The 13,888-nt window shown below is 38.3% G+C and overlaps 3 protein-coding genes across 3 annotated transcripts; 1 reads left to right on the forward strand and 2 right to left on the reverse strand.

The window, feature by feature from the left end:
• Positions 1-669: 669 nt before the first annotated feature.
• On the reverse strand, positions 670-3,372 carry LOC137720022 (superoxide dismutase [Mn], mitochondrial-like). Its single transcript, XM_068459012.1, has 6 exons — positions 3,015-3,372; positions 2,561-2,607; positions 2,347-2,472; positions 2,182-2,238; positions 1,634-1,711; positions 670-1,036 (listed from the first exon to the last, which is right to left on the reverse strand). Exons 1-6 carry the CDS (start codon positions 3,310-3,312, stop codon positions 944-946), a joined length of 699 nt encoding a protein of 232 aa, XP_068315113.1. The 5' UTR covers positions 3,313-3,372; the 3' UTR covers positions 670-943.
• Positions 3,373-8,212: 4,840 nt separating this feature from the next.
• On the forward strand, positions 8,213-8,593 carry LOC137721199 (F-box protein SKIP19-like). Its single transcript, XM_068460301.1, has one exon. The coding sequence runs from the start codon at positions 8,213-8,215 to the stop codon at positions 8,591-8,593; it is 381 nt and encodes a 126-aa protein (XP_068316402.1).
• A 306-nt stretch (positions 8,594-8,899) lies between these two features.
• On the reverse strand, positions 8,900-13,137 carry LOC137720224 (UDP-xylose transporter 3-like). Its single transcript, XM_068459265.1, has 9 exons — positions 13,069-13,137; positions 12,774-12,967; positions 12,077-12,224; positions 11,330-11,514; positions 11,146-11,213; positions 10,341-10,473; positions 9,785-9,946; positions 9,434-9,706; positions 8,900-9,305 (listed from the first exon to the last, which is right to left on the reverse strand). The coding sequence occupies exons 3-9, from the start codon at positions 12,195-12,197 to the stop codon at positions 9,189-9,191; spliced, it is 1,059 nt and encodes a 352-aa protein (XP_068315366.1). The 5' UTR covers positions 12,198-12,224; positions 12,774-12,967; positions 13,069-13,137; the 3' UTR covers positions 8,900-9,188.
• Positions 13,138-13,888: the final 751 nt, after the last annotated feature.

The following is a 13,888-nucleotide window of genomic DNA, read 5'->3' on the forward strand; positions in this document are numbered from 1 at the left end:
GCTGTTATCATCCTAAGGATTAGACAATGACATTACAGTATAATGATATTCTTACTTACTTATAAATGGAAGGTTTACAATTTCGTTAATTTAGGTACTAATACCTAATTTTCATATGATTTACATCAAATCTCCACCTTTTGAAATAGAATATCGTTGCATAAAAAAATTTAAAATATTGTAGTTTTTGCTCTGGTAAGAACCAATAACCACAGTACCCTTGGCTGGAGAAGTTTTTTCAGAATTACGTTCTAGTACATCAAGTGTAATAAAATAATTGGTTAGAAACTTGAAAAAAAAAAATTATAACCAATTATATTATAACACTTGGTATATCAAACCGTGTTATCTAAACAATAAAAAAATTCTCTCTTTGGTTGAGATGAGTTGAAATTTGAAGCTCTTGGTTTTTGGTTATTTTCCTATAATTGTAATTCAATTTTGGGTTTTCATTTAATAATCTGCGCCATATTTTATCCTTTTATAAATAATTTTCTTTTGTTAAACAGAAAGCCCAATGGACCAGAGGAGATATCATCTGCTCAGAAAACCCAATTGGACTAATCTTCTTTTAAAGACAACTCGGAAAAGATTGCGATAGCGTAATGATTAGCACACCCGTTTTCTTCTTATGTAAACTCTTCCCCTTGGGGGCGTGACAAGAAAAAGAGTGCGAAAATCACTTTCTGTTCATTGTATATCAATTGCAAACCCCTCAGTCATAACAAGAAGCAAATTTCAGCCAGAAAAACAGACAAAAGCTCCAATGATGCAGTATCAACAAAACATCAAATACTGGAACTTACAAAAACAGAGATTAAAAAAGTACAGAAACTCATAAACTTGGAACATATCCGTGATTAAATAAGGGTCCTCATTTGTCACGTTGGTTGTTTTATCTTCATGAACTCAACCAGCTGCAAATCCGGCCACCTTGTTTTGCTCAAGGGCTTTCTTTCTCGTACACTTCACCGGCATACTTCCAGTTGATGACTTTCCATATGTTCTTCATATAATCTGGTCTCACATTCTTGTACTGCAGCTCGAAAAATGGATGTGTCTTAATTCAAACTTTCATGTCGCATGATACACGAAAGGGATAGGAGGAAACTAATAATACAAACAGTTGACAAGAGCAAACACCACTGATATGTATTCTAAATCATCATTGGACTTGGATAAAATTGATGACAGTGATAAATTGAATAAACGATGAGCTTGTTTCAGGTCTCGGGGCATTTCAGATGCTAGTTCAAGTAGTGACAGAAAAGGATGGAGGCTGTGTACAGACACCAAACATTATAGGAAAACAAGAATCGGTGTCACTTCCGTAGCGACTGAATGAAAGCCTAACTATAAACTTCATCCCACGGAATGACCTATCCCCCATAAACAATTCAATTCCAAGGAGTAAAAACTAATTTGTCCTTCACAAACACAGTTTTAACAACCCTCCTACCTAATCGACTTGTACTCCACAAGATAAACAATATCTTAGACTTCCAAGGCTTGCCAATTAGGCAATAAGAGTGTGTCAATCTGTATTGACTCTTATATACTACACTTAGTCACTTAAAAACTGATAAGTGAAAATAACTGGTAAGTGTGTCAATCTGTATTGACTCTTATATACCTGTAAGTAGTACGCATGCTCCCAAACGTCAATACCAAGTAATGGAACCAAAGATGCTCCCTTAGTAACCAATGGATCCTGTAACAAGTTACTCAAATTAAAGAATATTCAGATGAAACAAATACCATAATTGTGTGATGCATATCAACTACTACAAGTGCTTTGGACAAAGAGATTCAGAACAGAAACCTTCGTAAATCCTAAGTCCTGAATGTTGAATAATCCTTGAGATGGGGTAACAAGAAAACAAATCTTCAACATGAGTTCTATGCTGGAGCTAAAGTTTTAGACTAAGTCTAACCGTCATAAATCAACAGCCAACAGTAGCCTACATGATTACTGGAAAGAAGATATACCATTCCATAAGGAACTAATAGTAACAATTCACGAGGAGTCTAAACTACATTGCTGAGAGGCTATCATTGCTATCAATGTAAAACAAATGGATTTGTGCAACTTGAATATGGCTAGAAGTAATGTTGAGTAGACCTAAAAGAAAATTCTGCGCTACTAGATTAGATGGTATTGAAGTAAATATTTGAGTTTACCTGATTTGCGGTGGTTTCAACCACAAGTTTGTTAAACTCTTTGTCTAGAGCAAGCCACTGCCAAGAAAGATCAAACAAGCATGTGAACAGATTGAATGTCAATTGAAGCATCTAGTTGAATGACATGGAACAAATGCTGTAAAATCAAGAAGACGGAAAACTTACCACCCATCCAGAACCCTGCAAAGCAGCGCCTTCTGCACTGATCTTTTGCACCAATGCTTCAAAAGTTCCAAAATTTGTGTCAATAGCCCAGCCCAGGTTACCATGAGGGGGCTCGCCACCACCGTGCTGCCATAAATAAAGCATTACTGTATTGGGTAAATGAGCGGTTAATAACCGGCTTGTAAGATAGAGAGAAAGGGTAACATGAACTCACACTAACAGGAGTCAGATTCTTCCAGAAAATCGAGTGGTTTACATGACCTGCGAGAAAAAAGAAACCCCTTTTACATTTATCTTTTAAAAGAAAAGACAATGCATTTCGGCATGGAAACAAACAAAATCATGAGCTTAAATCCTGAGATTAACAAGACATCCAAGAACTTGAAACCAAAGAATTAAATCAGCGGTTTCGATTGCGGTAATTCGTATAAGTAGCAGCCTAATTACGGGAAAACTAACACAATGCTAGCTAATTGAATTGCTACTTCTAATATCAGTTTACTTCCACAAACAATTATAATTCAACAAATATTTGAACATTTTAATCAAATTTAAACTTTTTTTTTTTTTAACAAATTGAACAAAAAATCCTAATCTGAAAATGCAACAAATGAAAACAAATAAATAATTACAAAAATAGCACGGAGATACAGAGAGAGATGTTTGACCTCCGCCATTGAACTTGATGGCGCTCTGCAACTTAACAACGGCAGCAGCGTCGCCCTTGCCGATGGCATCGTGGAGCTGCTCGAGAGCTTTGTTGTAGTTGGTGACGTAAGCCTGGTGGTGCTTCTGGTGGTGGATCTGCATGATCTCGCCGCTGATTGCAGGCTCCAGGGCGCCAAAGTCGTAGGGAAGGTCGGGGAGCGAGAAGGTCTGCAGGCCGCGAGAATGGGCGAGGATTCTGGGCTCGCTCTGAAGACCTAATCGGAGGGCTTTACTGGCCACCAGAGCTCGGAGAGCCATGGAAATGCTGCTTGCGAAGAACTTACAGTGAATAGAGAGAAACAGTGCGAGAAGGCGAGAGAAGACATGTGGAGGGTGGGGTATATATTTTAGGTGCGAATCTGTGGGCGTAGTAGGGAAATGCAAACTATGGGCCAGATACATTGGGCCTCTTGTGGGCTTAATCCGATAATTCCTGCCTTAAATTTTTAATTTTTATTTTTAATAGAAGCGATTTCGGACGTCGGAAGGATTGAATTTGTATACTAGAATGAATGTTCTTAACTAACTAAACTACAAATTATTTACTCTAGCGCCCTTTATGTTTAGATCCAAAGATTAATTCCTTTTGCATTCAAAAACTACCTTGTCATTAGTACTACAACTAGGTAGTTTTAGGTTCGACTAATGGTCTTAAAATCAATCTTGGCCAACAAGCTGAGGATTTTGGGGTTTCTTGGTACTTCCAGTTTGTGTTGCAAGCGTGCCTACTCACTGCCCAAGGCCGGGTGAGTAAAGTGAAGTTGGTAATTTTGATTGCGCTTGATTTGACTATTTCAATGTGATTGAAGACTTAAACATGAAGAAAATCCCAACCCAATTCAATCCTAATTACCTTAAATCCCACCAGAGAAACCTCAATTTCTGGCTCTTCAATCCCTAGAATTTTTATGCCTTCGATGCCCAGACCTTATCGATCTTCAGCCTTTTCCCCAATCCCCTTCATGAACGACACCCTCTCTCCTCTGCCTTTTTAGCCTTATCTGGTGTTTAAAAGGGGAAAAGGATCCTTGTCGGATTCTTTTCGTGGGGATCCCGATGATCTCTTGATCGTGTTACGTTCAATTTTCTCCTTTTACACACGCTTTTTTTGTTTTTTCTTTGATTTTTATTAAGTTCGGTGACTTAGAAAATAAAAGATGCGAAATGTATAAATCGGTAATGCTACACTTATCATCTAGTTGTACACTCATTTGTACCATCTCTCTAATATAAACAAGAATTAGTGTCACTTAGTGTCTGATCGAAAGCCTAACTATAAACTTCGTCGCTCGAAAAGACCTGTCCCCCATAAGCAATTCAACTCCAAGGAGCAAAAACTGATTTGCCCTTCACAAAGGCAGTTTTAACAACCCTCCTACCTAATCCACTTGTACACAAGATAACAATATCGTAGACTTCCAAGGCTCACCAATTAGGCAATCAAGAGACTGTCAACCTGTATTGGCGCTTATACACTACACGTAGTTGCTTACAAACTGATAAGTAAAAATAACTGAAGGATATACCAGTAAGTAGTACGCATGCTCCCGAACGTCAATGCCAAGCAATGGAACCAAAGATGCTTCCTTAGTAACGTACGGGTCCTGTCCTGTAACAAGTTACTCAAAATAAAGAATATTCAGATGAAACAAATACCATAATTGTGTGCTGCGGCCTGCATATCAGTCAACTACTACGAGTTCTTTGAACAAAGAGATCCAGAACAGAAACCTTTGTAAATCCTAAAGTCCTTAATGTTGAATAATCCTTTAGACGGGGTAACAAGAATATAACAAATCTACAACATGAGTTCTACGCTGGAGTAAAGTTTATGATTTAGTCTAACCGTCATAAATCAACAACAAAAAGTACCCTACATGATAACTGGAAAGAAAATATATCGATGATCCCGTAAAGTAATAGTATCATTTCATGAGGAGTCTAAACTACAGTGTGCTGAGAGGCTATCATTGTTATCAATGTAAAACAACAGGCACATGGCTTTGTGCAATTTGAACATCGCCAGAAGTAATGTTAAGTAGACCTAAAAGGAAATTGTATGCTACTAAATTAGATGGTATAGAAGTAAATATTTTGAGGTTTACCTGATTTGCAGTGGCTTCAACCACAAGTTTCTTCAACTCTTTGTCTAGAGCAAGCCACTGCCAAGAAAGATCAAACGAGCATGTGAACAGGTTGAATGTCGATTGAAGCATCTAGTTGAATGACATGCAACAAATGCTATAAAAGTTGATGGGTTGTAAGAGTTGAAGAAACTTATGGTTGAAACCACCGCAAATCAGGTAAACCTCAAATATTTACATCAATACCATCTAATCTAGTAGAGTAGAATTTTCTTATTCAAATTTAAGTAATGCCTTTTAAAACCGAAACAAAAATGAGTTTGAAGTGTAAACCCAGATAGTGCTTGAAGTGTCGATTTACCCAAAAGCCTAGATAAAATCCTACTAACTGCTCTGATAAAAACAAACACTTTTAAGTTAGCAAGTCTGTTATCATTTTCTGACAACTAGTTAATGTTAGATGTCATGGAAGCTGGCCGATGATACACTCGATAAGATCATGTCTTCCTCCTAACTTCTACTTCTTCGTCTCCTAGCAAGGGATACAAACAACAGTGTTGGTTTTAAAGAAAAACCAAATAGAGTATAGACATTGGAGGTAGCGAATGCTAACAGCCATATAAAAACTATTTGAGTAGAGACATGATATATGAGATACTACTGCCTTATTAGTTTGATAGAAAGACCATGCTAGTCCCCAAGGCAACCAGAAATTCAAAGAGGTCTGCTAGTCTAGCCGACAACAATCTGGTCAACTCGCACTCTATTTCATCAAGCGTTTGCATAGAACATGCATATGATACTTCAAAAAAAAAAAAAAAAAGGGGGGGGGAATTATCAATACCACAGACTTGATAAACATAACCAAAGCATACCATCCGATTTTTCCCAAGCCTTTGCGCATGTTGATTCCCATGGTTTGCTGTATTTTTTGTGAAATCAAATATTTTTTGTGAAGGCTATATCCCAAAAAGACACAACTTTTGCTATATAGCCTTCAACACAAAGGCTATAGGTGTCTTGATCCTATCACCAATCAAATTTACATATCCCGCCATGTTGTATTTGATGAAAGTACTTATCCATTTCGGTCACTACACCTCCAGAAACCACCATGTTCAGATAAGTCATCCATCTTCATCACCACCATGTTCATCCTGTCTGGATCTCTAATTTAGTAAACATATTCCCACTGATTCAAATCCTCCATCTTCATCACCACCTTGTGCTTCTGTGTCTGTTCCTATTACTCAACTTTCATCCTCCATTGAAACTGTGGAAATTTTCAGGTCGACGGGCCAAGGGCCCACTCCAACAACACCGATACTGTCCCCACTTAACCACCTGCACAATCCTCAGGTGTGGGGTTTTATCACAAAAGGCCTCGGTGTTAATTAGAGAGGGGTATTTCTATTTAAAGCACTCTTCTCTTCTCCCTCTGTCCGATGTGGGACTGGGGGTTCCAACACTCCCCCGCACGTGAGACCCCACTTATGGGTCACACGTGAATTTCCACACATCGGCAACCACGTGGAGCCATGTCGGGACTCACCCAATCACGCGGGGCCAATGGGGACCCACCCAAACACGTGGCATCTTTGGCCTACGTGGACAATCACGCGGGGCCAATGGGGACCCACCCAATCACGTGGCAGTACGGGCCCGTCCCCTGGCTCTGATACCATGTGGAAATTTTCAGGTCGACGGGCCGAGGGCCCACTCCAACAACACCGATACTGTCCCCACTTAACCACCTGCACAATCCTCAGGTGTGGGGTTTTATCACAAAAGGCCTCGGTGTTAATTAGAGAGGGGTATTTCTATTTAAAGCACTCTTCTCTTCTCCCTCTGTCCGATGTGGGACTGGGGGTTCCAACAGAAACCATTTCAGTAGATAATTCTTCCAGTTCTATTCCCACTTTAGAACATTCATCTTTGTTACCAAATCAGCCAAGTCATCCTCCTATGCAAGTTAATTCTCATCCTATGATTACAAGATCTAAGGTTGGTATATTCAAGTCTAGAGCCTATGCAGCAACAAAGCACCCACTTTCAGTTGATATTGACTATGTTCCTACTACATACTTGCAAACTTCTAAGCATGCTCATTGGAGGAAGGCAAAGTAAGATGAATACAATGCCTTGCTGTCCATTGGTACTTGGTCCCCAGTTCCCTCTCATCATTCTTAAAACATAGTAGGCTGTAAGTGGGTTTTCAGAGTTAAGAAAAAGCCAAATGGCACTGTTGATCGATACAAAGCCCAACTTGTAGCCAAGGGCTTCCATCAACAGAAAGGTATTAATTTTCAAGAAACTTTTAGTCCGGTTGCCAAACCGGTTACAATTCGGATACTTATCACCTTGGCTATTCAATATAATTGGTTTCTTAACCAATTGGACATTAATAATGCCTTCCTTCATAGAGACTTAAAGGAGGATGTCTACATGCAACAGACCCAAGGTTTTGTTGAACTACCAGACGACCTTATAATATCGATAATCTCACGGTTGACAACCTTGGAAATCCTGACGAGCGCTCAGATGGTGTGCAAGGTGTGGTTCAACATCTGTAAGAACCCTCTCATGTGGCGCACCATTGACATGCGAGGAGATGACTTATATTCCTCAGGAAAAAAGTACAATTTGAAGAATATGTGTCGACACGCGGTTGATAGCAGCTGTGGGTAATTTGGTGAAGGTCAAGTTCAAGTTCGACCACTTCCACGACGCCACTACCGTCCTTGAGTATATCACTGATAGGTATGTCAGTTTTGCATGTTTATATATTATTGTCACTTTAGAATTTGATTTTGTTGTACTTCGGTGGCTAAAATTTTCAACACTTTATGCAGTTCGAGTAGACTTAGAAGCCTCCGACTCGTGCAAATATTGTGTGGAACTGGGAAAAGTGGCCTCGAAGTTTCCATGGTTGGAGTACCTTGAAATTTCATTGTTTCCCGTAGGAATCTCACGTGAATCCTTGCTAGTGGTCGGACGCTCTTGTCCACTTTTGAAATCTCTTAAACTTAACAAAATCTGGTACACTGGACAACGCACTTGCAATAGCAGGAACTATGCACGGTTTGCAGCACCTCCAAGTTTTCGCAAATGAGCTGACAGATGAAGGCTTGCGAGAAATTCTTGACTGTTGTCCTCGTCTCGTGTCGCTCGACCTGCGCTATTGTTTTAACCTTAGGGTCGATGGAGATTTGAGAATGAGATGTGCTGAAGGAATCAGAACATTGTGGCTGCCCGAAGATTCCATTGCCGACTATGAATTTGCTGAAGCAGCTCAAGACGACGTCATTTGTTCCGAGTTAGAACCTTGTCAGGAACGTCGTCAGTATAGAAGGTATATTAATTACGTTTATGATTACGATTACGATTATGATCATGATATCCCAACTTACGATGACTTTTATTTGAAAACAAAGGGGCCATACCCATCCAAGTAACATGGATCTTATTGTATTCTTTGTTAGAGTTTAGTTTGCTAGGGAATTTAGGAGCTTTTTTCCTTTGGGGTCAAGTTTGGGGTCAAGTTTGCCGTTGTTTTTCATCCGTTTTAAGGAGCAACACTTCGAAAAATAAAACTTCCATCAACTTGTATAATGACATGTGGTATACAGTTTCAATAAAACCTCAAAATGGCATGCAACCCCAAAATTTTTTACGTCAACTTCCGTCAACTTGTATAATGACATGCAAACCCAAAAATATTTACCCGGATACTTCATCAAAAACTCCGGGATTCGATGGAGTAACGGTAAAGGAGTTAATCAATTTGTATATAACAGACAATAAAATTGCATTACAAATGCGTACAAAATTGAACCATATTCTCTTGAACTAATTGTCCATCTATCAACTTAATGTAATTCGCAATCAACACGAACGAAGAAAGGGCGGGACGGACACCTGCTCGGACATGGAGACGCAAGGGTGAAGAATTTTTGCACAAATAATATTGTCATTGCTCTCTAACAGCTCTACATGCTGCTATTAGTACTCTTAGGTGGGTAAATTAACAAGACTTGAAAGTTTTCGCCATCACGCATGCAAATCTTTGTTCAACTTCCATACAGGGGCAATTTGGGGAGCAGAATCAGTTCCTACACCGCTTCCGTTTTCCACCCCCATTAGAGGATCAGACTCACCCTCTCCTGCCTGAAACCATTTCAAAGGAAAAGAGACGACTTCATACATCACTTCGTTATTCAATGTTTACGAAAATGATTCAGATATCTAGAAAGTACGTCATGCAATTACAGAGATTAAGCAAAGTGGGCTAGAACCTGTGGTGGCTGCGTTGCTTCTTCAGCAGCCTTTTTCTGACCCTCACGAGTGCAAAAGTAAGAATATAAAACCATCCCAGCAAGTGCGACTAATATTCCGAGGATGTTCCTCCAGTCAAATGGATCATGAAGCAAAATATAACCAAATGCCAGCACAAGGCATGTCTTTAGATGTCCTAGAACTTGATAGGTGACAGGAGATGTCTTTCCGATCACAAGAAATGTGCTAAAGTTTACAGAGACGGAGATTAGGCAGGATATAATTATGAAAACCTGCAAAATCAGAGGGAAAACGCAATCAGTAATGCTTTCTAGAGAAAAGGGGAAAAAAATAATGATTTCAATTCTCACCAGCACTTGAGTTGTATACTTGAAAGCAAATACATTTTGATTCGTCAAGAACCAATCCAGAAACGGGCCAGTGATTAATAAAGTTCCAGATTGATATGGACATGATTGATACAGAAGTTGTGTTGAAGAAACCTTAAACTTCTTTTGGATGGTATTGGTCATCTGAAAGAAACTAGTCAAGGAAACAAAATTGGACAGCTGAGACCTATCGAAATGACCTAATAAGGGCGTGCATGTCAGCTCTTTCTAATGGAAAGTATCCAGCACTATGAACTGTGAGACCTGAACAGCTTCAGACTTGTACATGTAAGTATGTTTTTCAAGACGGAGAAAACTAATACAGGCAGTGCTGGTGAATTTTTTTTTCTTAATGCAGTAAAAAATAGAAGTGATTTAGAGACTTTGCATCCATGACATTAGACAATATCATTCAAGAATTCTTACGTCCAGGTATTTTCTTTCTTTAATTATGCAGTGGTATATGTGTCAATGGTTCATACTATAACACAAACTAGACAGAGATATTAGTCAAAAAAGAAAACTCTATCGAGGATACAATTTGGGCAACGCATGTTGTAATAACTGCAAGAAGAGACAAGATACTTCCAAGAGCATTAAGTTGAACATCAGTGACTGTTGCAATCCCAACACCAAGGAGCAGAACAAGGAGGGCAATCTGAATGCTCCTACTGCAATAGGAATTGAAGTTAAGATAATATTAGAATGGTAATAGGTAAGGAAATCAGAATATAAGATTATGGGATTAACAATCAATGTTTCAGATTAAGAGGAAACTAAATGCAGTATGTTGGAAAGTTGAACCGTTATGTGAAAAGAGTAAATGGATTGAAAGACGTGAAGCAGTAGGTTCATTAAGTACTGAATATCAGCTATCGCAGCAGGAAGTGAACTGAGGTGGTCAGAATCAGAGATGGCATATGATAAATTGGCATCCGACAGTGAGAAATGGTAAGGAATGCACCATCATAACAAGACAAAAGTCAACCCCTTGCCCCTCCTCTTCCTCCTCATACTTATTTATTTAAGATATGACAGCATTACTTATTAAAATAAAATGAAAAAGAGGCACAGACAAATTGCCAAAGTACTGTAATTATACCTTTATATGAATTCAGAGGGAAGGAAAATACAAGAAAAACCACAATATCACAATTTTATATTTCGCGAAACAATTATATTTCCACTGGATCAAGAATATAAACACATCATAAGCAAATATAACAAGATTATATATGGGTAACATTGGGCAACAAATGGCTCCGTTATGAGTTTAAAACTTTGGATATGCTTGAACGAATCGGTAAACCAGCATCTGAGTAAAAAAATAAAAAAGGCTAAACCTGAATTTCTTCGCTAGAAAAAGGGTCTCCAATAGTACAGTACAAGGGATGATTGCCAGCTTAGTCATCTAGAATGCAAGAACAAAAGAGGATTTCAGAATTCTAATATCTGGAAAATGCTGAAACACCAAAGTTTTAGCTAGAAGCTACAAAGTCAAAATGAAATTGAAGGAAACAAATATACCTGATAAAAGCCAACTGAATTGAACCCCAGGCTCAGATTTAACAGTCCAATTGAGATTCCATTCAGAATGCCAAACCCCGTCACAGTTGTTTGATCAAGCGGTTTGTGCTCAAAGAATTTCATCTTTAAAGCCACGTGAAGGGAACAAAAGGTGACTAAAAGATGCCAGCTTGTCAAAGTTGTGGCTGCACAAATATGTATAACAATCTAATCAGTATTCACAGTAAATTCCGGTAAACCAAGTAAAAATTAACAGGATGGCAAAATCTTCCACATAACAATAGTGCACTCCCGTAATTTTCCTTCAAAAAGAACATTTAGTGGTGGGATTTACCAATGCGACCTGTTTGAATTGCTAAAGGACCCAAATTATATCTCCTTACTGCATCCTGGCTGAATTAAATTTCAATGCTGTTTAAAGTTGAACTACAAATCGAAAGCTGTAATGAGTGGAATCACCCACAATAACTCCCCCGCCTTACCCTTTAAAACAGAATATAAAATTGCAATTGTTTTGAAAGCTCCAAATTTTTGTTTCTACTTAAACTCGTTATTCAATAGCAACAACTTCATTAGTTTCATTTGTTTGCACATGAAACCTTCAAAGCGCATCATTCTTACCAAACTTAGATTTCTAAAAATTAAGGCAACCCAAGTAAATTCAGCATTGAATGCAATAAAACATATGGTCCAGAATTTGAAATACCAACAAAAATAAGGCAACAATGGAGACTGTGAAAAGCTTACCAAAAGTGAAACCCAAAGAACTAATGAGGGCCTTGTTGCAAATGACAATGGAGACCGACGAGACCACAGAGAGGGTCAACGCTCCCACTGTCCCCAGCTGAAACCTCGCGCCTTCCCCCATCTTTTTTGCCTCCGACCCAACCTCAAGCTGTCCACAAACAACCCAAAAACTATAATAAAAAATATAAAAAATCCATAAAACAAGAAGAAAACAAATGCAGAATATCAAGTGAGCTCACTAAGATTAGCAGAAACTGGGAAATGGGCAATCAGAGAAGCGGATATTAATGGGTTTAGAGGGGATCACAGTCTCAAACGACCCCAAAAACTCAAATTTTCAATCTTTTTTCTATGAAATAAGAGAAACAAAGTTATGCAGAATATGCAGTGTACTCACTAAAGGTAGCAAAAACTGAGAAATGGAATATCATAGCAATTGAGATTAATAGGTTTTGGGGGGATCACAGACTCAAACAACCCCAAAATCTCAAAAATCCATTATTTTTACCATAAAACTAGAAACGAAATGCAGAAATTGAAGTGAACTCACTGAGAATGGCAGAATCTGAGAAATGGGCAATCAAAGAAACATATAATAATGGGTTTTAAGTCACAGAAAAACCCCAAAATCTTAAAAATTCAGCATCTTTGTCCATAAATCAGAAGAAAAATATTGCAGAATATGAAGTGAACTCACTGAGAGTGACAGAAACCGATAAATGGGCAATCTGGAGAACTAGACGTTGAGTTGTTTGGAAGGGATCAGAGTCTCAGATCTGATGGATGGCTGAGATCAGTTGGAGGTCAATGCCCAATTGGTTGTGTTGTCTGTCTCTGTGATTTGCTTGTAGAATTGGAGACTATTGGTCAGCTGATTCAAGAGAGATGCACCTAACAATTTGCGTCCAACATAAAAAAAATACTTGTAAGAGGGGGGGGGGGGGAGGGGAGAGAGAGAGAGAGAGAGAGAGAGAGAGGGAGGGAGGTCTCACAGCTGACAGAGAGCTGCTGGTGAGGTCAGTGGGTTTCGTGTCTCTTTCCTTTTATCTTTTCTGGGGGGAAGGACGCCGACGGTTAAAATACTGGATATATGACACTCTTGCAATCAAAACCGATCCCCTTCGCATCCAACCAAACTGAGACACCTAATCAATCCGGACTATTGATTCAATAATTATAAATAGAGGATCATTCTAGAAGTTATAATAATTGAAACTGTTGAATTAAATTTTAACGGTCCGGATTTATTGATTAGTGAACTCAATTTTGGTTGATCCGCAGAGGATCCTCTTCTGTTGCAATCTAGTCTCTATTTTGAGAATGATATTTTTATGATGCCCTTAGTACGAGAATCTTTCGGTTTTAACCATTAGATAGTTGTTTAAAATATAAAAATTAAAATGTAACAGTTGAAAAATCATTTTATATGGGGCATTATAAAACTTTTATTAAAATTAGATAAAATTCTTGTATAAAAATAAAAAATAAAAAATGAAAATCAAATCGATTACCTTATAGCTTATTTCCTTCTTTATTTTGAGATATTGTATACTGATTTTAAGGTAATATACATGGAGAAGTCATTAATTTGAATAATTTGTTCTTCTCCTACACATTCTTGGTGCTCATGGCTCATGAGAAGCGTAATTTCTTTGAGGAAGGAGAAAAAATCTTGGTTTAGTAGCTTAACCAAATCATATGTGCGACCATATCACAAAGAAGGGAAACTCTCTGATGGGGGGTCCTATACAGTTTAATATTATTTTCACAGAAACATTTCAGTCTCACATAACTATCATCATGCTATTAACC

Source organism: Pyrus communis, chromosome 16 (genome assembly GCF_963583255.1).
Source record: "Pyrus communis chromosome 16, drPyrComm1.1, whole genome shotgun sequence".
Classification (NCBI taxonomy): domain Eukaryota; kingdom Viridiplantae; phylum Streptophyta; class Magnoliopsida; order Rosales; family Rosaceae; genus Pyrus; species Pyrus communis.